This window comes from Salmo salar, chromosome ssa06, assembly GCF_905237065.1.
Source record: "Salmo salar chromosome ssa06, Ssal_v3.1, whole genome shotgun sequence".
Classification (NCBI taxonomy): domain Eukaryota; kingdom Metazoa; phylum Chordata; class Actinopteri; order Salmoniformes; family Salmonidae; genus Salmo; species Salmo salar.
In genome coordinates this window covers 71,810,960-71,835,655 of record NC_059447.1, presented here as the reverse complement: position 1 = coordinate 71,835,655, position 24,696 = coordinate 71,810,960, and the positions used below count along the sequence as shown (strand labels likewise).

At 41.7% G+C, this 24,696-nt stretch overlaps 1 protein-coding gene across 7 annotated transcripts in view; it reads right to left on the bottom strand.

Annotated features, from left to right (window-relative positions):
• LOC106607985 (SAM and SH3 domain-containing protein 1) overlaps positions 1-24,696 on the bottom strand; it is a 316,859-nt gene that overhangs the window by 87,563 nt on the left and 204,600 nt on the right. Inside the window, exon 1 of one of the 7 annotated variants that reach the window (XM_045720954.1) lies at positions 6,962-7,879. The exons of 5 other annotated variants lie outside the window; for them this stretch is intronic. In XM_045720954.1, the coding sequence (XP_045576910.1) occupies positions 6,962-7,111 (150 nt within the window). In that variant the 5' untranslated portion in view covers positions 7,112-7,879. Of the gene's footprint in view, positions 1-6,627; positions 6,890-6,961; positions 7,880-24,696 lie in introns of those variants that run through there. One more of the 7 variants, XM_045720955.1, reaches the window with a different exon arrangement.

The following is a 24,696-nucleotide window of genomic DNA, read 5'->3' as shown; positions in this document are numbered from 1 at the left end:
AAATCTAACAAAATGTCTTCCTGATTCTTAACTTTGAGGCAGACATCCATGCAGATTGGGATGAGAGCCCTTTGAGAATACCTGACAGAGAATACAGAGGAGGACTGTCAGCTGTCCAGATATGTGATCAAATTAGAGCACATGTCAAACTCATTTCACAGAGGGCCGAGTGTCTGCGGGTTTTCGTACTTGATTGATGAGGCCACTAATTAGTAAGGAACTCCCCTCACCTGGTTGTCTAGGTCTTTATTGAAAGAAAAACAGCTGACACTAGGTCCTCCATGGAATGAGTTTGACACCGCTCAATTAGAAGCTGATGCAGAATAGAACAAAATCCCTGTTTGAACTAACTGCTCAGACACCGTTTGCAGAGGGAGGTACTAAAGGTGTCTACTGTGTTTATGCTGTTGAGGACTGGTACTTCCAAATATCCACCCATACACACCTGCATCCATACACACTAACATTGTGGAAATGTTATACATGGCATGCTGCCTTTAACATTATTTATGGAAAGCTAGATACAAGAATAACAACATGCACATCCTACAAAAAAATGTCAGATCCGATTTAAGGACTTGCTGAAACCTCATTTCTTCAGAGAACCAGAGTTGGGTCGGCTCCAGTCTACTAACCCTGTTCAAACAGCAGAGATGCTCATATACCCATAATGCAACAATTATTCATTCCTTAACAGCCCCAGATTGTTAATTGGCTTAGGTCTATGTTTACCCTGTTGTAACCACAAATAAATGACTGGTTCACAAAGGTATTCTCATTAAACACATTCCTAACGGTGGTTTAACCTCAGGCAGAGGGGCCCCTAGCAATAACACTACAGGCATGACACAGGACCACAGACCTCCACACTTGAGTTAACTATGATGAACGATGAATCACCTAGTCACTGCACGGCCATTAATAGGTTTACGATAAATTATAATTAAATTCATTCATTCTTGAACTGCAATTTCAATTCACTCCCTGGTAATTGCCTTCTGTACCCAGGACTCTCTGATGTAGTTAGAACTGTAGTGAGTAAAAAATCAACACTAGAGTGGTGGACTACAGATGTTGGATCTTAATTTGATCACCCTGTTGCAGGATTACTTTCCTGTAATGCAGGTAATATAATACTTGTAGTGCATGGGTGTCAAACTCATTCCACGGAGGGCTGAGTGTCTGCGGGTTTTTGTTTTTTCCTTTCAAATAAAGGTCCTACATCATCTGTAGTCATACAACGAAATTAGCCAGATTAGACATATGTCAGAAAAAACTTGGTATGTAGACTTCACAATCATTGGTTACTGAGAAGCTGCACCCCAAATGGCTTTACTAATCTGTAACAGTAGTGTTCAGATGTTTCAATAGGCTCAGGCACAGGCTTGCTCAAAAGGGCATTCTCATGTAGGGCCCCAGAGACAAAGGCCATAGAAAAGCATTACGTACTGACAACAAACTAAATATAGCACAGCCATTTTGTTGCCAAAAATATTGGGAATCCATTGTGCTGAGGCCTTTGAATTGTAAAGGTTTCATAAACACTGGGGATTGAACAATGACCATATTGTTGGCCCTGTGATTACTTCTACAGAAATACTGACTGAAACAGCACAGATATAAGGTGGAGTGTTGGCAGCTGTGCTACAGTATTCAAACCATTTCCAGTCACTTACAGCCTGTACTTCTAAAGGAAATTACATAACATGTGGTTTCTGGGATTTAGCGCAGTCATTACTTTATGTTTCAACAAGGCAAAGAGAAACGTGATGAATCAACTACAGGAAAAACAGTAACACACCCCTACCTACATGTACAAATTACATTTACATTTACATTTAAGTCATTTAGCAGACACTCTTATCCAGAGCGACTTACAAATTACCTAAACTAACCTGTACCCCCGCACATTGACTCGGTACCGGTACCCCTGTATATACCCTCATTATTGTTATTTTGTTGTATAACTTTTTATACATTTTTTACTTTAGTTTATTTGGTAAATATTTTCTTAACTCTTCTTGAACTGCACTGTTGGTTAAGGGCTTGTAGGTAAGCATTTCACAGTAAGGTCTTCACTTGTTGTATTCGCGCAAGTGACAAATAAAGTTTGATTTGAATAACAATAACGAGGCTATATACAAGGGGTGTCGATACCAAGTCAATGTGCAGGGGTATGAGGTAGTTGAGGTAATTGAGGTAATATGTACATGTAGGTAGGACTAAAGTGACTATGCATAGATAATAATCAGAGAGTAGCAGCAGCATGTGTGAAGAGTGTGAAGGAATTTGATTGTGTGTTTTGTGTGTGTGTGTGTGTGTGTGTGTGTGTGTGTGTGTGTGTGTGTGTGTGTGTGTGTGTGTGTGTGTGTGTGTGTGTGTGTGTGTGTGTGTGTGTGTGTGTGTGTGTGTGTGTGTGTGTGTGTGTGTGTGTACGGTACGGCTGTTCTTTCGACCAATCGAGTGGTCTACATTTTTAAACGTTTATTTTTCCATATATAGACACACCCTATGTTTGATGTAGGCTGCTGAGCTTATCTAATGATTTAAGTACTGTGATTAAAAATGAAGACACACAAAAGACTAAAGAGGGAGCCAGAGATCAATATAGCCTAACCAGAAGAAAAAACAGTTCCCAACTCTACTCCTCTTGCTGCCCATTGCTGCTGCCTTCAAAGGTTCTGTCATTACTCTCCTGAAGTTGCTGGTAATAGGCTGCATCAGCGGTTAGAAATCTTTTCCATTTGGAGTGCCAAGTTATCCTACTATTTCCAGTTATGATTTTCAAATGTACAATTTCATTTCTAATAGTCTTCATACCTCAAAATCAATGTGGTTAATCAAAATTCTAAATGAAAATTATATTTTGTAACTTCTATTGCCTTCTATTCTATAAATCACATTGGCTATGCATGGCCTGTCTGCAAGGAACTTGAAACATTGTATCAGCTATTTAACTTGGGTCAGGTTGGAAGCTCTGGCTAGCAAACTTGCAACATTGTATAAAATATTCTGGGTCCTCAGTTTCCCACACCAGTGAGCTCAGGACAGACAGACAGACAGTGTCACAGGTGTTGAAGCCGTGTTGAATGGACCAAACTGCAGACGGAATGTGGATACTCATCTTTTTAATATATACGAGCAAAGCGTCCACAGGAAATAAACAATAACTACTAACAACAGGCTACATACAAACAACAGGCTACATACAAACAACAGGCTACATACAAACAACAGGCTACATACAAACAACAGGCTACATACAAACAACAGGCTACATACAAACAACAGGCTACATACAAACAACAGGCTACATACAAACAACAGGCTACATACAAACAACAGGCTACATACAAACAACAGGCTAGCAGTGTTAGCTCAACCACCCACAAACCCAAGTGACAAACATACTCCTAAATATATGACTCCCAATCAAGAACAACGATCCCCAGCTGTTCCTGATCAGGAGTCACAAGACTCACACAGAAACAGACATAATAGACAACACATACAGACTTCTTCTGCCACGTCCTGACCAAAATACTACACCACTACTCCCTCTGCTGGTCAGGACGTGACACACAGCTGTAGGCTATTTTGTGCAAGGGATAAGAAGTAATCAGGTAGGCCTATTCTATGGCATTTTCACCGGATCAGAGCATGGCATTTTCTTCATGCTGAGTGGGAATCGAAAGGGAAAGAGCTGGAAAGATTTTTCAAATAGGCTATGTTGAGGAATTATTGGCATTCTCAATGGATGAAAAAACAGACTTTGTTTAATTGCTGTTTGAGGCAAAGAAAAAATTACTTTGAGAAGCTCCACAGTGATATTAAGTTAAGACAATCAGAAATACTATCAGATCCCCAAATGGGCACATTTATAGGCCTAAATTAGCATGCAGACCAGGTAGCCTAGTCCTACTTCTATATGCATAATCAGGTGCGTGTCCTTACCAAAATTGACAGGAGTGCTCTAAACAAAAGACAATTAATAAATTGCCGACTTTTAAATGGAATTAAATAATTCAAAACTTGTTCCTCACAAGTGTAGCCTAGGTTGTGTGGTCTGCAAACAACATGTCCACTCAGACAATGAGAACTGTAAAAGACTGTAACAATATATTGAATGAATTAAAAGAAATTACCATAACCAATCAAACATTGTAGATTAGAAATGACGTAAATTAATGGTAAATGTACTACTGGTGATACTGGTGTGCCATCCCAGCGGCCTCCACATGTCTCGTGTGCCATCATTTTTTTATATACACTACCGTTCAAAAGTTTGGAGTTACTTAGAAAGGTCCTTGTTTTTGAAAGAAAAGCAACTTTTTTGTCCATTCAAATAACATGAAATTCATGAGAAATACAGTGATGACATTGTTCATGTTGTAAATGACTATTGTAGTTGGAAACAACTGATTTTTAATGGACTATTTACATAGGCGTACAGAGGCCCATTATCAGCAACCATCACTTCTGTGTTCCAATGGCATGTTGTTAGCTAGTCCAAGTGTATCATTTTAAAAGGTTAATTGATCATTAGAAAACCCTTTTGCAATTATGTTAGCACAGCTGAAAACTGAGTTTCATAAGAAAGTACTTTGTTTTTGGCCATTTTCAGCCTGTAATCGAACCCACAAATGCTGATGCTCCAGATACTCAGCTAGTCTAAAGAAGGCCAGTTGTATTGCTTCTTTAATTGGCACAACAGTTTTCAGCTGTGCTAACACTGTATTTCTGATCAATTTGATGTTATTTCAATGGACAAAAAAGTTGCTTTTCTTTCAAAAACAAGGACCTTTCTAAGTGGCCCCAAACTTTTGAACAGTAGTGTATATTTGCCACTCCTCAACTAAAATAATCTTGGTCGACCAACAGCCTATTGACCAAACAATCCACCAGTCAACTAAATGAGGTCAGCCCTAGAGTCCAGTGAGTGTATATTGAGCACGTGCAAGAGAGTCAGTGCAAAAATAAATAAGAAATAAGAATAAAATAAGGGGGTCAATGTAAATAGTCCTGGTAGCCATTTGATTAACTGTTCAGCAGTCTTATGGCTTGGGGGTAGAAGCTGTTCAGAAGCCTTTTGGTCCCAGAATTGGCGCTCCGGTACCGCTTGCCGTGTGGTAGCAGAGAGAACAGTCTATGACTTGGGTGGCTGGATTCATAGACAGTTTTTATGGCTTCAGAAGTGAGTGCCACGGGTCAGGAGTATAGCACGGTGTTGCGATTTAAACCCATAAGCCCAAGCCTAGTGGAAGAAAATGGTCTCTTCCATTAACACTTTGGTACAAATTCTGTTTACCTGACTCAAAAACCTGAGATGTGACCACATGGCAGGGTCATTACATCAGAGTCCTGTCTCTCTCCTGTGACATCATAATGATATTACTGGTGATAAAACATCCTTCAAAAGACCAAAAGACCCAGTCCCAGGTATCTGTGATGGAGGAGGATGTGTGAAAGGCTTGCTGTCACCTATGAAGGAGGTGTCACACTCGTCTAGTGTGTGTGTGTGTGTGTTCCAGCTGCAGGCAGAGGAAAGACGTCAAAGATGAGAGCACTGATAGACATTTGCATCCAGTGTAATAAATCGGGTTAAATTGCCTGGCTGGAGTCCCAGGTCTCCCACCCAGAGTCAAAGGCTAGGACACTCATCTCCATTTCTCACACACACACACACACAGGCCCCCATGCACACACACACAAGCACACACCTCTGTCTCTGTCCTCAGTGTTAGGCCCGTTCACACTCCATTCATCTACTGAACCAGTCCAGACCAAATGAACACGTTGATCTTCAAATGGCCCACGATTCACATGGGAAAAGACCACAACGCATGAACTCTATTGATCACTCAGATCAGATGGCACACACACATCTGTACAATCAAGATGACCATGTCACCCTGGCCCTGAACAAGAGGCAAAGGTGATTATGTTGATCAGTGTAACCTTTTCCATATCTTAATTGCTAGATTTGCCTTTGGGAAGATGTGGATTGGTATAGGCCTATGTGGATTGAGGACTGACTAGATTGCATTTTGACATACAACATTGAAAGCCTCCCTGGGGATGCCTCCCTGGGGACCCATAGGCCCTGGCTACAACTCCAATTGCTGGATATCAACGTGATATTGATGTCAAACCAGTGCCAATTGTGTTCAAGGTGGTTGAAGGTGTGCACTGATAAGGGACTAACAAGCAAAACATAATGGTTGGGGGAAAATGACGGGGAGAACAAAATGTAGCCACACATTGACACAACATCACATTTCAGGACTGACAATATTTCAATCAATGCAATTTGCAACACTTTTTCCATTATAACCTTTCCAAAGTAACATTCCATCACAGCAACAAAACACAACAACAAGTGTTTTGGCATGGGGCCCTCATAGAACACACTGGAGCTCAACTCTTCCGAAAACAACATCAACAGTTACAATGTTGTAACAATGTAACAACACAACAATTAAGTTTAATCAACGAATTGTAATGGAGGCTACTTGTTACCACTGCCTGAAACAACAGACAAGCACAATTCCATCTTCGCAGCTCAAGTGCACCAGACTTGGAAGATAGCACACAAACAGGTCATTTTTAAACTCAAGAGCAACATACCATTTTCACTGAATTCCAGGTTGCTTTGAAATCTGATCACCTCAAAAACAGAAAAGCTCCCCGGGAACAGGTTGAAGAAGGGAAATGACCCGAATTCCAAACCCATATGTTGGGCACCGAGGATGGAATGTAAACTTTGCGCTTGGCGCTTTGAGAAATAGACCAGCTTCCCTTGCGTTGTTGTTTTGGGATGTGATTTACATGTTAACAAGTATCAATACACAACCACTAAATGAGCATCGTGGGTCCCCCTAGGAGGGACACAGTTCAAATCTTTTCTCAGTTGGTTGTTACCTTCCTGTCTGCCCTCCCCCAAACCGGCCTACAAACTTACCAGCATCCCCATCACGTCTGTCCAGAGTTGGGAGAAACTGTCAGAGACTGCGCCGTCCGCCTCGGGTTCAAGTAGTGAGAAACTGTCACACACTGCTATGTTCACGTCGGGTTCTACCGAGGCGGCTGCCTGGTAGCCTTGGCCCTCCATAATGTCTATGGTTATGAAGTATTGCCGTTGGCGCAATGTTTTAATCCGTGACCATACGCAATTGTCTGACTACTGACGGACACCTCTTCTTGAGAAAGTTGTCCCCGTCTCAGCCTTAAAATCATTCAGCATTCCTTGGCACAAAAGATACTGCGGGAGTGAACACTCTCCAAATGCTTTCAGACATGCTTGGGAAGTGCAACAAGTACACTAAAACTCAGAGGCAAGTTGAATATGTTCCCTTTATGCGAATAGAATACATTCAGCACATATTGCAATAACACGCATAAATCGCAGTAAACACAATTGAAGCTGAAGTTACAGTGCAGGGTTTTCATTTGAAAAGTTAATTGGTTGAGCTCTCCGCAGCTCGCTGCCCGTGCGCTTCTGGCATAAACCACAATTTACAGCGGGGGACATTTGGCACGAAGAGAGACACCTAATTCGACACTATTTATCTGTATTAGAAAAGAACAAAGCCAAATCAATAGGAATAAAAATTCAGTCGCGAACTTTGAGAAATACTCCCATTAACAACAAAGAAGGAGAAAACGCCCGAAGCGCCGTCCTTGTCTGTAATTATCCACGCTCCCCCCTCTAACAGCAATGAGCTCCCCTCTCTAGTTCACTCCTCCCAGCAAAAACATTAACACAACAAAAAGTCCTCTGGTCTGGTTGGTGTCAGTCATCTCTGCACTAACCAAAGGATTCTTACACCAATATAGTCTAATAGTCTGTTTCTTAAACTTTGGTAAATGTTGTGGAAAGATGCCAGACAGACAACTAACCCTTTATTAGGCTACTACGCTCGTATCCTGTTGCTTTTCCACCAATACTTTCTCCACAGGGTTGAATAGGTTTAGGAGAACAAAGCGATTCTCCACACAATTGTATGAAAAACAACAGCGCATGGGAAAAATATTTCTGGGAGGGGTGACGTATACCGTGACCTAGTCGTAATAGTGATAAACCGCAGGAATAGTCTCCAATTAACAAACAAAGACAAAATACTGTCAAATAGAATAGACTACACATTGTGTATAATTTATGGGGTCCCACTGCACCATAGCAATAACAGTGGAAAAAACTACAAACCTGTCCACTACATTATAATATCTGTGTAACTATATGCCATTATAAAACACTTGTACACTGTTTTATTTAGGGTAGTGGAATTATGAAAATAAAATACAATTGATCTGTATAATGATTATTTAGTTATCAAGATGGGTAAAAACTATAGAGTTAGACTTCATAGAGTTACAAATGAATCCAAATTATGTTGCATACAATTATAAATTCTACAAAAAAGAATGTAGCAGCTCGCATACATCTCTGGATTCTACATAGTGTTGAATGGATGATTAGGTGTTTGTTTTGCTCTACCAGGCAACTACTGTAATGAAGAAGTCTTGACTTTGTCTCAGTATGTCTCTGTGCTGCCAGAAGCACATTCTCAGAGAGAGCAGCATGTCTGCTGAACAGCAACAGCTGCCTGCAGTCTCGTGACAGATTTCAGAACAGCCCGAGAGAGTGAGAGAGAGAAAGAGAGAGAGAGAAAGACAGCGATAGCAGTGAAGCTAATTGAAAATTGACTTGAAATTGAAAAAGAGCGAAAGAAGAAAGAGAGAGGGTGAGGAAGTAACAATCTAGTAACATCACATACAAACAATCTAAAACCGTGATACACTGTGCCTTTCCTGCCTTGTGTAATACACTGACACAACCACCCGAGGCTGTAAGAGAGAGAGGACCAGTCATGACTTCTCCATTATGTGGAATGGACAACGACAACCTACCTGCAACATTCCAACGCTAGGAAGAGCCCCTGGGCTAAGTAACTCCCAACTCTATGTAGTAAAATGTGATCAGAGGCTCATTGAGGATTACAGGGGGGGTGTATTATTCCTGTAGGTGGTGGTCATTCCTCCATTCCTCAATTCCCTCGTTCTCTCCATCATACACATAAATCAGCCTAATCCGCACAGACCACAGAGGCTAGGCTGTGGAGGGAGAATGTCTTTCACAAGCCTGGGACAAGCAGCAGCTGCTCAACAGTATCCTGCTTACAGTGTAAACACATAAAACAAGGGAAGCACAACCCTAGCTTTGTCCTTCCACCCAGGGGATCATTCACCACTGACCCAGCCCCTAAACCCCGGGCTAGGCCCTGGCCCTGGGATAACCTGCCTGGCTAAATCTGTGGAATGGTGGAACTGGGAGGAATTGGGATGGTGTGTGTTTGTGCGCATGTGCCAACCCATTATTTTCCTAAAACATCAGGTTGTGTTGGAGGAACCATGATGATATCTCTAGACGCACCACCACCACCCTTCCCCTGCTGAGGTGTTGTGTCACTAATGCCAACCCCCCTCACTTCCCTGTTCCACCCTTCCCTTCCCCCACTACAGGACAGGACACCCCTCACTGTGCCCCACCTGTAATGTCCCAAAAAGTGGGGTCAGCATGCTAATGAGGAGAGGAGGCACAGCTTGTTGACTCAGAGCACACTTATTATATACAGCCTCTGCTAATACGCAACAGTGTGTGTATCTTGCTGTGTTTGTGTGTTTGTGTGTGTGTGTGTGTGTGTGTGTGTGTGTGTGTGTGTGTGTGTGTGTGTGTGTGTGAGAGGACCCTGTGGTGTAATCTTGTTCCTTTTCCATCACCTCCAGATAATAGGTGTCATGTTGCCAGACAAAACAATTGTCCTTTACTGAGACAGTCAATACTGTACTTACTGCTTCCTTTACCAGAACCCTCAAACTCAACTCTTGACCTTGAAGCCAGTTCCACTGCGTTTTTTCATTGTTCTCCTCTAAGCAGGGACTGATTTAGGGTGGGTCCAATTCATTATCAGGTAGAACAGAAAACCAGAAGGCTCCGGACCTCGTAGGGTAAGAGTTCAATACCCCTGTTATAGAGTATCCAAGATTGAATCTACTCTACAATAGAATAGCCAGGAGCCAAAACAACATACCCTGTCGTCAGCAGTACAAGAATGTGTGCAAACAGAAACATGTGTAACACATAAACACAGAACAACATACAGCTGATAGTAATTGAAAACTCCTATACATTTGGGAGGAGAGAGATAAATACAATATTTCATGGCCATTAAATATATAGAGAGCATTTTGTGAAAAGTAAAGATGTAATGACTATCAATCACTCCAAGAATGTAAAAGTTGAGTATACCCCAGAAACCTACAGTTGAAGTCGGAAGTTTACATTCACCTTAGCCAAATACATTTAAACTCAGTTTTTCACAATTCCTGACATTTAATCCTAGTAAAGATTCCCTGTCTTAGGTCAGTTAGGATCACAACTTTATTTTAAGAATGTGAAATGGCAGAATAATAGTAGAGAGAATGATTTATTTCAGCTTTAATTTCTTTCATCACATTCCCAGTGGGTCAGAAGTTTACATACACTCAATGAGTATTTGGTAGCATTGCCTTTAAATTGTATAACTTGGGTCAAACGTTTCGGGTAGCCTTCCACAAGATTCCCACAATAAGTTGGGTGAATTTTGGCCCATTCCTCCTGACAGAGCTGGTGTAACTGAGTCAGGTTTGTAGTCCTCCTTGCTCGCACACAGTTTTTCAGTTCTGCCCACACATTTTCTATGGGATTGAGGTCAGGGCTTTGTGATGGCCACTCCAATACCTTGACTTTGTTGTCCTTAAGCCATTTTGCCACAACTTTGGAAGTATGCTTGGGGTCATTGTCCATTTGGAAGACCCATTTGCGACCAAGCTTTAACTTCCTGACTGAGGTCTTGAGATGTTGCTTCAATATATCCACATAATTTTCCTTCTTCATGATGCCATCTATTTTGTGAAGTGCACCAGTCCCTCCTGCAGCAAAGCACCTCCACAACATGATGCTGCCACCCCCGTGCTTCACGGTTAGGATGGTGTTCTTCGGCATGCAAGTCTCTCCCTTTTTCCTCCAAACATAACGATGGTCATTATGGCCAAACAGTTCTATTTTTGTTTCATCAGACCAGAGGACATTTCTCCAAAAGTACGATCTTTGTCCCCATGTGCAGTTGCAAACCGTAGTCTGGCTTTGTTATGGCGGTTTTGGAGCAGTGGCTTCTTCCTTGCTGAGCGTCCTTTCAGGTTATGTCGATATAGAACTCATTTTACTGTGGATAAAGATACTTTTGTACCTGTTTCCTCCAGCATCTTCACAAGGTCCTTTTGTTTGATTTGATTGATTTGCAATTTGATTGATTTGAAATTTTCGCACCAAAGTGCGTTCATCACTAGGAGACAGAACACGTCTCCTTCCTGAGCGTTATGACGGCTGCGTGGTCCCATGGTGTTTATACTTGCATACTATTGTTTGTACAGATGAATGTGGTACCTTCAGGCGTTTGGAAATTGCTCCCAAGGATGAACCAGACTTGTGGAGCTCTACAATTTGTTTTCTGAGGTCTTGGCTGATTTCTTTTGATTTTCTCATGATGTCAAGCAAAGAGGCACTGAGTGTGAAGGTAGGCCTTGAAATACATCCACAGGTACACCTCCAATTGACTCAAATGATGTCAATTAGCCTATCAGAAGCTTCTAAAGCCATGACATCATTTTCTGGAATTTTCCAAGCTGTTTAAAGGCACAGTCAACTTAGTGTATGTAAACATCTGACCCACTGGAATTGTGATACGGTGAGTTATAAGTGAAATAATCTGTCTGTAAACAATTATTGGAAAAATTACTTGTCACGTCCTGACCAGTATAAGAGTTATTTGTCATTGTAGTTTGGTCAGGGCGTGGCAGGGGTGTGTTTGTTTTGTATTGTCGGGGTTTTTGGGTATTGTTCTATGTTTTGTATTTCTATGGTTTTTCTATGTTGTATATTTCTTTGTGTTGGCCGGGTATGGCTCTCAATCAGGAACAGCTGTACATTGTTGTTGCTGATTGGGAGTCATACTTAAGTAGTCCTTTTTCACCTGTCGCTCGTGGGAAGATGTTTTTGCATTGTTTTTGCACGACTGTTTGTCGTTCATACGTTTTCTTGTTTTTGTTACGTGTCTCTAATAAAAGTAAATATGAGCACTCAACCCGCTGCGCCTTGGTCTACTACGTACGACACCCGTTACATTACTTGTGTCATGCACATAGTATATGTCCTAACCGACTTGCCCAAACTATCATTTGTTAACAAGAATTTTGTGGAGTGGTTGAAAAACGAGTTTTAATGACTCCAACTTAAGTGTATGTAAACTTCCGACTTCAACTGTATATAACTCAAGACAAGCTTCATATGCAAGTCCAGCATGCTAGTTTGTCTATGCCGGCCCTGTCTGCTCTCTTTCTCTCTTTGTGCTCTCTCTATGTTCCCTCTTTTTCCCTCTGTCTCTCTCTCTCTCCTTCTCTCTCTGCACCTGTGGTATTAATGGCTGGTAGTGTTCTGTGTTGTGAGTGGGTACACACAGCCGTCCTATCCTGAGCTGCATTGATATTCCACTGATCAGATAGGTCAGTCTCCGCTCTCACTGAGGGTGCCCAGTACTCTCCAGGCCAGATTGGCTGGGCTTGGAAACAATCACTCAAACAAACACACACGTTACAGCCATTAAAAGACAGGCCTAGCTCTTAATCTGTTAAAATTACGTCAAGCTTCACTCCGTTGATCTACGTGTGTGCGTGCATGCGGGATTTTTGGAATAGCAGACACCTTTTGGTAACATGATATCCTTGCCGGTCCCACTCCCATTCACAGGGGAGAGAAACCAACGTTTTTTTTATATTTGTCTTTTCATTTTGTGAAAGCAAGGAAGAGTAGCCTTACCTTGCTAGTACTAGTCAGCCAGTAGCTAGCTGGCAGCCTGGCTAAAAACATAGCAAGCTAGTTAGCCTTTTCAGCTTCCCAGATCTCCATGTGAAATAAACAGATTTATAATAAAACTAATATGCCCTGGCAAATATTGTTATACTTGCAGGTGTAACCTAAAACAATCCAGTTTGATATGCTGCTTGTGTATTCATTGCCATATCAGCTAAAAAATAGAATGTCATAATTTGTAGTCATGAAGAAAAAAATCACATGGCTATCTATTTTAGCCCAGAGTAACCTATCTCTTCCTAACAAAATACATTTTGGGGGGATTCAATAAGGCTACCTTGTCTTACCATAGCTTAGTCTATGGAGTAACCTACCTAACAAGTTTTGCAATGCCCATTGCATGCATTGTAAGGTAGCTTGCTAGCAGTGTGACAGTTTCCCAAAGTTTGGCGTTGGCTTTGATCCTGATTTGAACCTATTTAGCAAGCTAGCTATGTTTTGTAGAACAATGTAGCTGTGATATATTATCAACATTGAGTTGTGGTATAGTCTTATTGGGGTAACATTGGCTACCTATCTAGCCAGTTTGGTAGTAAATGTGAGCAATATGTTAGCTAGCTACGTTAGCTATGTTTTTTGTAAGAAAGTATGATATATTGACCTGCATTAACTGGTCATACGCGTTAGCTAACGTTACATTTTTACATTGGCTAATGTTACCTAACTAACATTAACTGGCTATCATAGCACCTAAGGACGTTCGCTAGCTTATTTATGCATATTTGTTTGTGCTCTGATTACAAGCGTCTAGGTCAGCAGTTTACACATGACTTCAGCCTTATATTATTTCCCTAATTTTGATGCACATACCACCCTCCACCAATTGCAATCACACACACAAACCTATGCACATGTACTCACACACAAACGCACACTCACAAGGACACATTGAAAATACAAAATATACAATAAAAAATACATTTAGAATCAAGGCAGGAAATAGCAATAGTAGGCTAGGTACTAAAAGGACTTTCCAGAGGGAGGACTATAAGAAAGTCTGAAGAAATGTGTTTTAAAGCCCGTTCTGATTAATGGTCTCAGATGGTCAGGGAGAGAATTCCATAGGTGAGGGGCAAGGGAGCAGAAAGCCTCCTCCCCCATAGTATGGAGACGTCTCTTGGGGACTTAAAGTAGTCATGAGTTGCTGGAGCGGAGAGTGCGAGGTGGCTCTTTGATAGAAATTAGGTCGCTGAAGGAAGGACTGAACCCAATCAAGGCTTTCAACATTGATACATGATATTTTTAAAGTCAATCCTATAGTTGACCGGTAGCCAGTGGAGTTCAGGGGTGATGTGGGTAGCTGACTTCTTGGTCCTGGTCCGGACTCGGGCAGCACTATTCTGGAGAAGTTGTAGCCTCTGAAGTGATTTAGTTGCCATAGCCAATCCGGAAGAAGATGAAAGCGTGGACGAGTTTCTCTGCATCTTGCTGGGAGAGTGATGTTTGAGCTGGGCAATATTTCTCAACTGGAAAAATTATCTTTTGCAGATATGTTTTATATTTGCCATCAAAGGACAGAGAAGGATCAAACTTGACTCCCAGGTTGGAGATGACAGAGGACAGATGGACGGTATGACCGTCAATTGTAAGGCAGATGTTTCCAGCACTGGTGACCTGCTTGGATGTCCCAATAAGCATAGCTTCAGTCTTGCTGCTTTTCAGCTGGAAGAAGTTCTCTTTCATCCATGCCCTTATGTCATCTAGGCAGCTGCCAAGTTTTGCTAGGGTTGAGATGATGTCCGGTTTGGTGTTAATACTTGGGTATCATTAGCGTAGCAGTGAAAGTTGATGTTATAGTCTCTGAGGATTTGAACATGAATAATGAGGATTTAACATTAATAAGTTATTACGTTATCATGAATAACATGAATACGTTATTACGTTATCATGAATAACATGACTAAGTTATTACGTTATCATGAATAACATGACTAAGTTATTACGTTATCATGAATAACATGACTAAGTTATTACGTTATCATGAATAACATGACTAAGTTATTACGTTATCATGAATAACATGAATACGTTATTACGTTATCATGAATAACATGAATACGTTATTACGTTATCATGAATAACATGAATACGTTATTACATTATCACGAATAACATGAATACAGTAATGGGTGCGTGCTGGTGGCAGGGAAGTCAGGTGCAGGAGAACGAACTTGGTATAAACGGAGTCGTTTAATAAGTGCTCACAAAACTCCGAAAACCAAAATATACAAAATAATAAAAGTGGGTACAAAACCCGTCGCGCACCAGAACATAACTTGCACATCACATACAAACAAACAATCACCGACAAGGACATGAGGGGAAACAGAGGGTTAAATACACAACATGTAATTGATGGGATTGGAACCAGGTGTGAAGGAAGACAAGACAAAACCAATGGAAAATGAAAAATGGATCAGCGATGGCTAGAAGGTCGGTGACGTCGACCGCCAAACACCGCCCGAACAAGGAGAGGGACGGACTTCGGCGGAAGTCGTGACAAATACATTATTACGTTATTGTGAATAACATGAATAAGTTATTACGTTATCATGAATAACATGCATACGTTATTACGTTATCATGAATAACATTACTACGTTATTACGTTATCATGAATAACATGAATACGTTATTACGTTATTGTGAATAACATGAATAAGTTATTACGTTATCAGGTGAGCAACAACTTTTTTTTATGAATAACGTAATAAATTCAAACGATCATGTAATAACATTCGAAGATCAATGTTTTTATGTATTATTTCCCTCACTTTAATGCACATACCACCCTCCACACACACAAACCTATGCACATGTACTCATACACAAAAACAGACTCACAAGCACACATTGAAATGTACACACATGCACAGTCATATTACTGCTGTTAAGTTTATGGACGTTTGAGGGTCAATCAGTCACATACTGTATGCAAGCACGCACGCATGCACATAAGCACTCATTTCATGCACACACACACACACACACACACACACACACACACACACACACACACACACACACACACACACACACACACACACACACACACACACACACACACACACACATACAGACACACACTGCATCACATTGAGGGAAGTAATACTCACCGTTTCAGCATTTTATTATGTTATCTGGCAAGTTCTTACATTAACCGGTTATATTACATTAAACATCTGAAAGGGTCTGGGCAGGGGTGATGTGGATGTTTGTGTGCGTCTGTATGTTGTCATTTGTATGTGTGTTTTGTATTGGTTAATTTTTTTTTTTAAATAATCGTATTGATTTCTAATAGGAAAAAAGTAGTCCAATAGGATTCTGATAAAGGTCACACAAAATCCTACAGGACTGCAAGAATATTACAACTTTTTTTTTATTTCCAACAGGAACAAAGTTCTCCAATAGGATTCTGATAGAGGTGACACAAAATATGACAATCCTATAGGATTCTATTGGAGAAATCACTAATCGATTAGGATAATTTGACTAGGGCCACTTGAAACAAAATGCAACTATCCAAAATGTAGCAGGCTGTCCTCTAACCAGTGATTCCATGTGTTGTTTTTGTAAGGTTAGTGTGAACAGGACGTGCAAACCGACTACTTATCCCGTGCGAATCCTCATCCCTGTGTTTTGAGGGATATAACAGAGTTTAACAGGTGTTGCACCCAGTTTGGGTAAGAACAAATTGATGCTTCAAACAAAGTGCTATGGACCTAGCCTACAGATGAATGATCTGTTTTGTCACATATCAACGTTCCTAGTGCCATACTTCTCTTTCAATATATAAAGTGGATGATTTTGTGCCAATGAATTGATAAATTGCCAAATACGTCAGGTAATTAAATGTCTACATACAGTAGGTTACAGTTCATGGTTCTTACTGATATGCATTATTATTTTGACTTTCTCCGAACTGATGGCCATTAGGCCAATATTAGGCTATCCCTAGACATGTGAAATATCTTCACGCCTAGAAGAGCCTCCAGGCTTCCGTCATAACGGGCAATTTGCATGAGGGAAAAGAATATATAGAGGGGCAGTTTGGTAAAACTAATCACGTCTGAATCATCCACTGGAAAAACGGACCTCCCGCGTTAACATGATACAACCTCATTTCCCCCTAACCAATATGAGTGATTAATTGCCACTTGTCAAAACAGCATGGTTTTTGGTGCACATGCAGTTTATAAGGTGCTCCTTAAAAAAATGATATACTGTATATATGAATACTATTATGGCATATGTATGGTAGGTAGTACATTTTATGTTTTCAATATATCAGACTGTTTATCGAGTATTGATTTGGACACTTCTAAACAGTGTTTTGACATTGGGCTATTTATCAAGTTATTGTCAACAGGAAGCAGCAACAGCATAATTTTCAACGTACAGTATATTTTAGGAATATAAATGGAACTTTAAACATGAATATCCAATAGAACTCAACTTGATTAGGTAAAAAACTGCTGAATGAGTCCAAAATCGTAATGTGATTTATTTATTTTGATGATCTACCATAAATGAACAGGGTTGACTTGCCTATAATATGGCACATATACTGTATTTAGCAACAACAAACAAACAAAAATATTTCTCATGTTATAACAATACAGTTACTAAGTTACATAACGGCATACAAATGCCATTTGAAATGGTTACAACTTAGCTAGCTAGCTAGTCAGGTGACAGGCAAAATGTGGCTAACAGTAGTTTCTTAGCTCATAAAAACGAGCGCATAAAACGCTTTACAATGACGAAAATATGACATTGACAACTTCGTCAGGAAACAAATACCGTGCTCACAGTTCTTGCTTTCACGTACAGTAAAGGATAACACTGCTAGAATAATGTTAAAACCAGAGATTCTGTGCACAGCCACAACTTGCAAGGTGAATTTGGGAGTTAGGCAAGCTGGAACGTCTTAAAGGGACAGGCGTTCTTACAGGTGAATAAAACATCAATTAAAATAGATGTTTATCTGATCAACGAATATTTTGTAATTCATGCTGTTATATTGTACTGGAACTAATGACAACAAACTATAATTGAATGGGTTCAACTAAGAAAAACTGTTCTAATAGGATTCTGATTGGGGTGACAAAATCCTACAAGACCTATCAAAAACGTATAGGATTCAATAGGATTACTTTTGATTTCCAATAGGAAAAAGGTAGTCCAATAGGATTGAATAGGATTCTGATAGAGGTGACACAAAATCCTATAAGATTGTGAGAATCTTATAGGATTCTATTGGAAAAATCACTAATCCTATAGGATATTTTTGAGTAGGGCAACCTGGAAGGACTGAGGAACAGACACAACCATACAAACAGGAATACCTCAGTAAATTACAGCACCACAGGGTGCAAGGACCACAAAGATACATGAATAGTGCCATAGAGACTGTTACTAGTTACATACTCCTATGGTGACTACTACTGTGTAACAACTAAAGATTGGTATAGTATATTATATAGTATATTGAAAATATGTATTCCGATTTCCCATATCTTTTATTTTTTCATTTTAAAAACAAATGAATGTGAAAACTGTTGTGGCACCAGGGAGGAATGTATTATAACCAGGCAGCTTTATATTTCTCTGGGGCCTCCAGGGTAGATAAATACAAAGAAGTTTAATTTGATTTGTATTTAGGGCATTCTTTCACCCAGTCATCTCTGTGTAGTAGCTGTTCTAATAAAGCCCTGTGTTTCTCATATCCTCATTCTTTCACAGGATCATTTGGGATCATGTTCTCAGTTATTAATGCAACTCTGAGGGGTCAAAGATCATTGCATCCCCTGTTTGAACATCCGTGTGTGGTGTGGTTTGTGTGTGTGTGTGTGTGTGTGTGTGTGTGTGTGTGTGTGTGTGTGTGTGTGTGTGTGTGTGTGTGTGTGTGTGTGTGTGTGTGTGTGTGTGGTGTGGTTTGTGTGTGTGTGTAGGCATTCATGTTTGGCCCTGGGTGCTTCACATGCCACTGACTCCTGTGATTGGGAGTTTATCACAGAACCCCAATTAACCAAACACCTAATTACGATAATCAGTTAGCCTGCCGCTAACGTAGTCATTTCATTAAATGTCAACACATTGTTCTGTAAACTATGAATACAGGTTTTCAGGGAGAATAAATAAATGGTTGGCTGTTGTTTGTGTTTTCTAGGTATTACTTCTCTGGGGTCGGTCAACAATAATACATGAGGCTTTTGAAGGTACAAGCCAAAGCTAACTTGAAACAAAGAGAGGGATTTGACCTGAGGGTGAGGGAGAGAGAGGTGGAGAGGGAAGGAGACAGAGAGACAGAGAGAGAGAGAAAGAGCAAAAATAAAGATAGAGGCTGAGAGAGAAATAAAGAAAGAGAGCAAGGGGAAAATGTATGATACCAGCTGCGTGGAGCACAACACACAGTGGTCGGTATAACAACACTAAACATTGCACACAGCGGTCGGTATGACAAAATGAAACACTGCACACAGCGGTCGGTATGACAAAATGAAACACTGCACACAGCGGTCGGAATGACAAAACTAAACACCGCACACAGTGGTCGGTATAACAACACTAAACATTGCACACAGCGGTCGGTATGACATCTGTAACACTGCACACAGGGGTCGGTATGACAAAACTAAACCGCACACACAGTGGTCGGTATGACAACACTAAACACAGCACACAGCGGTCGGTATGACAACCGTAACACCGCACACAGCGGTCGGTATGACAACACTAAACACCACACACAGCGGTCGGTATGACAACACTAAACACCGCACACAGCAGTCGGTATGACAACCGTAATACCGCACACAGCGGTCGGTATGACAACCGTAACACCGCACACAGCGGTCGGTATGACAACACTAAACACCGCACACAGCGGTCGGTATCACAACACTAAACACCGCATACAGCAGTCGGTATGACAACACTAAACACAGCATACAGCGGTCGGTATGACAACACTAAACACCGCATACAGCGGTCGGTATGACAACACTAAACACCGCACACAGCGGTCGGTATCACAACACTAAACACCGCATACAGCGGTCGGTATGACAACACTAAACACCGCACACAGCGGTCGGTATGACAACACTAAACACCGCACACAGCAGTCGGTATGACAACACTAAACACAGCACACAGCGGTCGGTATGACAACACTAAACACCGCACACAGCAGTCGGTATGACAACCGTAATACCGCACACAGCGGTCGGTATGACAACCGTAACACCGCACACAGCGGTCAGTATGACAACACTAAACACCGCACACAGCGGTTGGTATCACAACACTAAACACCGCACACAGCGGTCGGTATCACAACACTAAACACCGCACACAGCGGTCGGTATGACAACACTAAACACAGCATACAGCGGTCGGTATGACAACACTAAACACCGCATACAGCGGTCGGTATGACAACACTAAACACCGCACACAGCGGTCGGTATGACAACACTAAACACCGCACACAGCAGTCGGTATGACAACACTAAACACAGCACACAGCGGTCGGTATGACAACACTAAACACCGCACACAGCAGTCGGTATGACAACCGTAATACCGCACACAGCGGTCGGTATGACAACCGTAACACCGCACACAGCGGTCAGTATGACAACACTAAACACCGCACACAGCGGTTGGTATCACAACACTAAACACCGCACACAGCGGTCGGTATCACAACACTAAACACCGCACACAGTGGTCGGTATGACAACACTAAACACCGCACACAGCAGTCGGTATGACAACACTAAACACAGCACACAGCGGTCGGTATCACAACACTAAACACAGCACACAGCGGTCGGTATGACAACACTAAACACAGCACACAGCGGTCGGTATGACAACACTAAACACAGCACACAGCCATCGGTATGACAACACTAAACACAGCATACAGCAGTCGGTATCACAACACTAAACACCGCACACAGCAGTCGGTATGACAACCGTAACACCGCACACAGCAGTCGGTATGACAACCCTAAACACTGCATAAAGCTTATGGTATGTCAACATAAATAATCTGAACATGGAGTAGTTATAGATGGCCAGTTAGATATAAATGCAATGTGATAACTTATACACACTGAAATGGTTTTAGAACGATACAGTTCGCCAGAGGAATTTCTTATGATAAACGTAGATCTGATAAGGATGAAATAGCTTGTTTGGGTTGAAATGTGAGGGCATGTCCGCTTGTAGCAACACGTAGGGAAGCTGACACTGATGTTAACTAAGGAGAGACACCTTATGCTGTCTATACTTTGTCTGCACTAACCATGTACAGTATATGATCAAGTATGTGTGTATTAGATAGTGTGCATAAATTCATGTTCACACACAAACACACGCACACACACACACATTTCCTGTTCTGTCTCTCCTAAACCCAGCAGCCCAGCAAACCAGTAGTATATAACCAAAGCATAATTATGTTAAGCTTCCCAGATTCTCCATGCAGCATGAGTCCCCTGCGCCATATATTAAGTGATTATTAGTTATTGGAAATACTAAGATTCCAGTTTGTTCTGTAATCAGGCAAGACCAGTCCAGGGAGACAGAGAGACAGTTAAAGTCCAGCATAAGATTGTTTATTAGAATGAGCAGCTAGTCTTTGCACTGTAGAGCTGTGGGAACCAGAATATTCTGGTTCCTCAATCCAGTACAAACTAGACTGTGCACAGTGATCACCTCTTTCTATGTCATGCACGGCATGTATGCACGACACACACACATACCACACACACACTTTCCCCCACAGAGTTGATCAGAGTTTAGCTCTATGACAACAGGGCTGTCTGTGACAGATGGTCCAGTCAGTGTGACATTCAGCCAGCAGTGGTGACACACAGCACAGAGCAGGTGTCCATGGTGGTGGTATTACCGCAGGGCAGCCTGGCACTCCACTCACTGATCTGTTCTACAACACTACACTGCACATTACCCATATGTACAGCTATACCACAGACACTGATCTAACTGGCTTGAGGTTAGGGAAACACACTATGTGAAGCCCCTGCTGTTGACTAGGAGAGAAAGAAAGGGTGTTTTGTCATTTCCAAGTCTGTAGGCGTATACTCCAACTTTAGCTCAAGATCAAGTTGACAAATGTAGGCAGCATTTGAGTAAAAACAGCAAATGTTATTTAAATGTATTATCTGTATGTTTCCCATAGGGACATCGAGTAATGTCTCCCTCCCTCCTCTGTATGTCTGATTGTCACTCTCCCCCTCTCTTTATGCCTCTCTCATTACAGTAGCAGTGCTAAGTAGTTGGCCCTTAAGTCAGCTCTACCCCACAGAGATAGATAGAGGACTCATCTTTCTATCTGTGCCATTATAGTGTCTGGGACAGCATGGGCAGTGCCATTGAGACTACAATCCATAGGATTCCTCACCCAGTTGAGTACTTTGACTACTTTAAAATGTCAGAAGCATGGTGGAAGTGCTCAATTGCTCTACCCATGCTAAAATGGCCACTAGAGGCCTCTATCATTCTCTATGCTTTTCCCCTATCTCCTCCTAGCGAATATCTGTATCCTGCTGTATGTACGCCAGCCAAGACTCTCTGTTTGGGTAAAGATGGGTTAGCTCCTAGGGCTAATGGCCATGTGTGCCACATACCACTACACTACTGTGTATCATTATCACCTGCAGTTTCATTCAAGGTGAGTTTTACTGTCCCTGAGTCCATTTTATGGGCCTGCAATTCTCAAACGTACACATGTGTTTTTGTATGTGTGTGTGTGTGTGTGTGTGTGTGTGTGTGTGTGTGTGTGTGTGTGTGTGTGTGTGTGTGTTTGTGTGTGTTTATCCAGCAGAGGAGGCTGATGTTTATCTCTGTTCCATTATTTCATTCCAGTCCTTACAATAAGCCCCTCCTCCTATAGCTCCTCCCACCAGCCTCCTCTGTTAGTCAGTGTGTTTTAATGGGTTACTGTACTGTAAAGTTAGGGGGTTGGCCAAACAGTGGCCAGTGGGGCATGGTAAATGTTTGTTTTATAGGTCTCTCTCTGGTCTGTGTCGTCCTAACCACTCTCCCCTGCTCTCCTGATGACTAGCCTACAGTAGGGCATCGTAAAGGAAAGCTCTGACTCAACATGAAACTGAAAGATGATCTTTATTGTAAATCACAAACTATCATTATCATTTTAGGGCAAGTCATCCTTTTAGTCAGCAGCTCAGTCCAAGGTCTGTATAAAAGTACCATTGTTTATTCATTTATAATAATTCATTTTTGGAGTCTTGCGTGAAGAGAAACTAAAAATGTTCTCAATGTACCACAACCTTTCTGTCTCAGGGCCTGCTCCCTTATCCTTCCCAGTGGAAACTCTGACACAGTAACTTGTGTTCCCATGTGAAGTAGAAATCAGGTCTAAATAGGAATGCATCTGAAAATAAATACTATGGTAAGCAGAGGAGAGGATATCAGCTCACTGGGAAGAGATGCCCTATGCCCATCTCTGGGGCTTCTTAAACTCACACATGGAGACACACAGGGAAGTACAAACACACACATATGCAGTGCTGTATGACATCAAAGCCAGTTGTGTTGTTTTGTGGTGCAATTCTGTCACAAAATATCATTAATATCATGTACATGAAATGGGTTTCACACAATCACCAGCACTGTCATAAATATGTACTGTTCCAAACTGCCTGTGTGTGATAGGTCAGGTCCAATGTAGATTTATTTGCCTAGCAGCAGCAGCAGCAGCAGCAGCGCTTCAGACATGGTTAATGTTTGGTTATATATTAGACGTTATAATAACTTGTTGCACAGCCAGCCCCGGCCTGCTCTGTGGGCTGTGCTGCTGTAATTACTGTCAGCATTTACACAAAGAAACATACCGCTCATACTGTATATCTCATACACACCACAGGAGGTTGGTGGCACCTTAATCGGGGAGGACAGGCTCGTGGTAATGGTTTGAGCGGAATGAGTGGAATTGTATCAAATACATCAAACACATGGTTTCAATGTGTTTGATGCCATTTCATTCGCTCCGTTCCGGACATTATTATGAGCCGTCCTCCCCTCAACAGCCTCCTGTGATACACACTCAGCGTGACAACAAGACCCCGCCACTCCGGTCACGCCTAGACAACCAAATGCTGCGGCCTCTCCGTCTCTCGTCCTTCCAAACAAACAGAGAAACGCTCTGGTTGCTATAGTGTGTGTGTGTGTGTGTGCAGTATCCATCCTAGTAAAAGAGACTCACACCAGAGGATTCCAGAGGAGGAGAGGAGACATCTCCATCTATGTCTGTCTGTCTGTCTGTCTGTCTGTCTGTCTGTCTGTCTGTCTGTCTGTCTGTCTGTCTGTCTGTCTGTCTGTCTGTCTGTCTGTCTGTCTGTCTGTCTGTCTGTCTGTCTGTCTGTCTGTCTGTCTGTCTGTCTGTCTGCATAAAAACCCAAACTCCACCACACAACACACAAACATACTGCACACTCAGCTCAACAACCACTGACCGCTTTCTCGGCTTTCACAAGAATTTGCCCCAATCACAAGCCAATGGATCCTGATGATAGAGGCCCAATCTGAGCCCAGCAGTGGTAGGCAGCATCAAACTAGAAACAAAACAAACAGTACAGCATATACTGAGGGAATCTCCATACTGACTTCTACACGTTTGCGCAGATGGAGACACAAGATCAGAAGACTTAGGCTAGGCTTTGTGTCTGCCT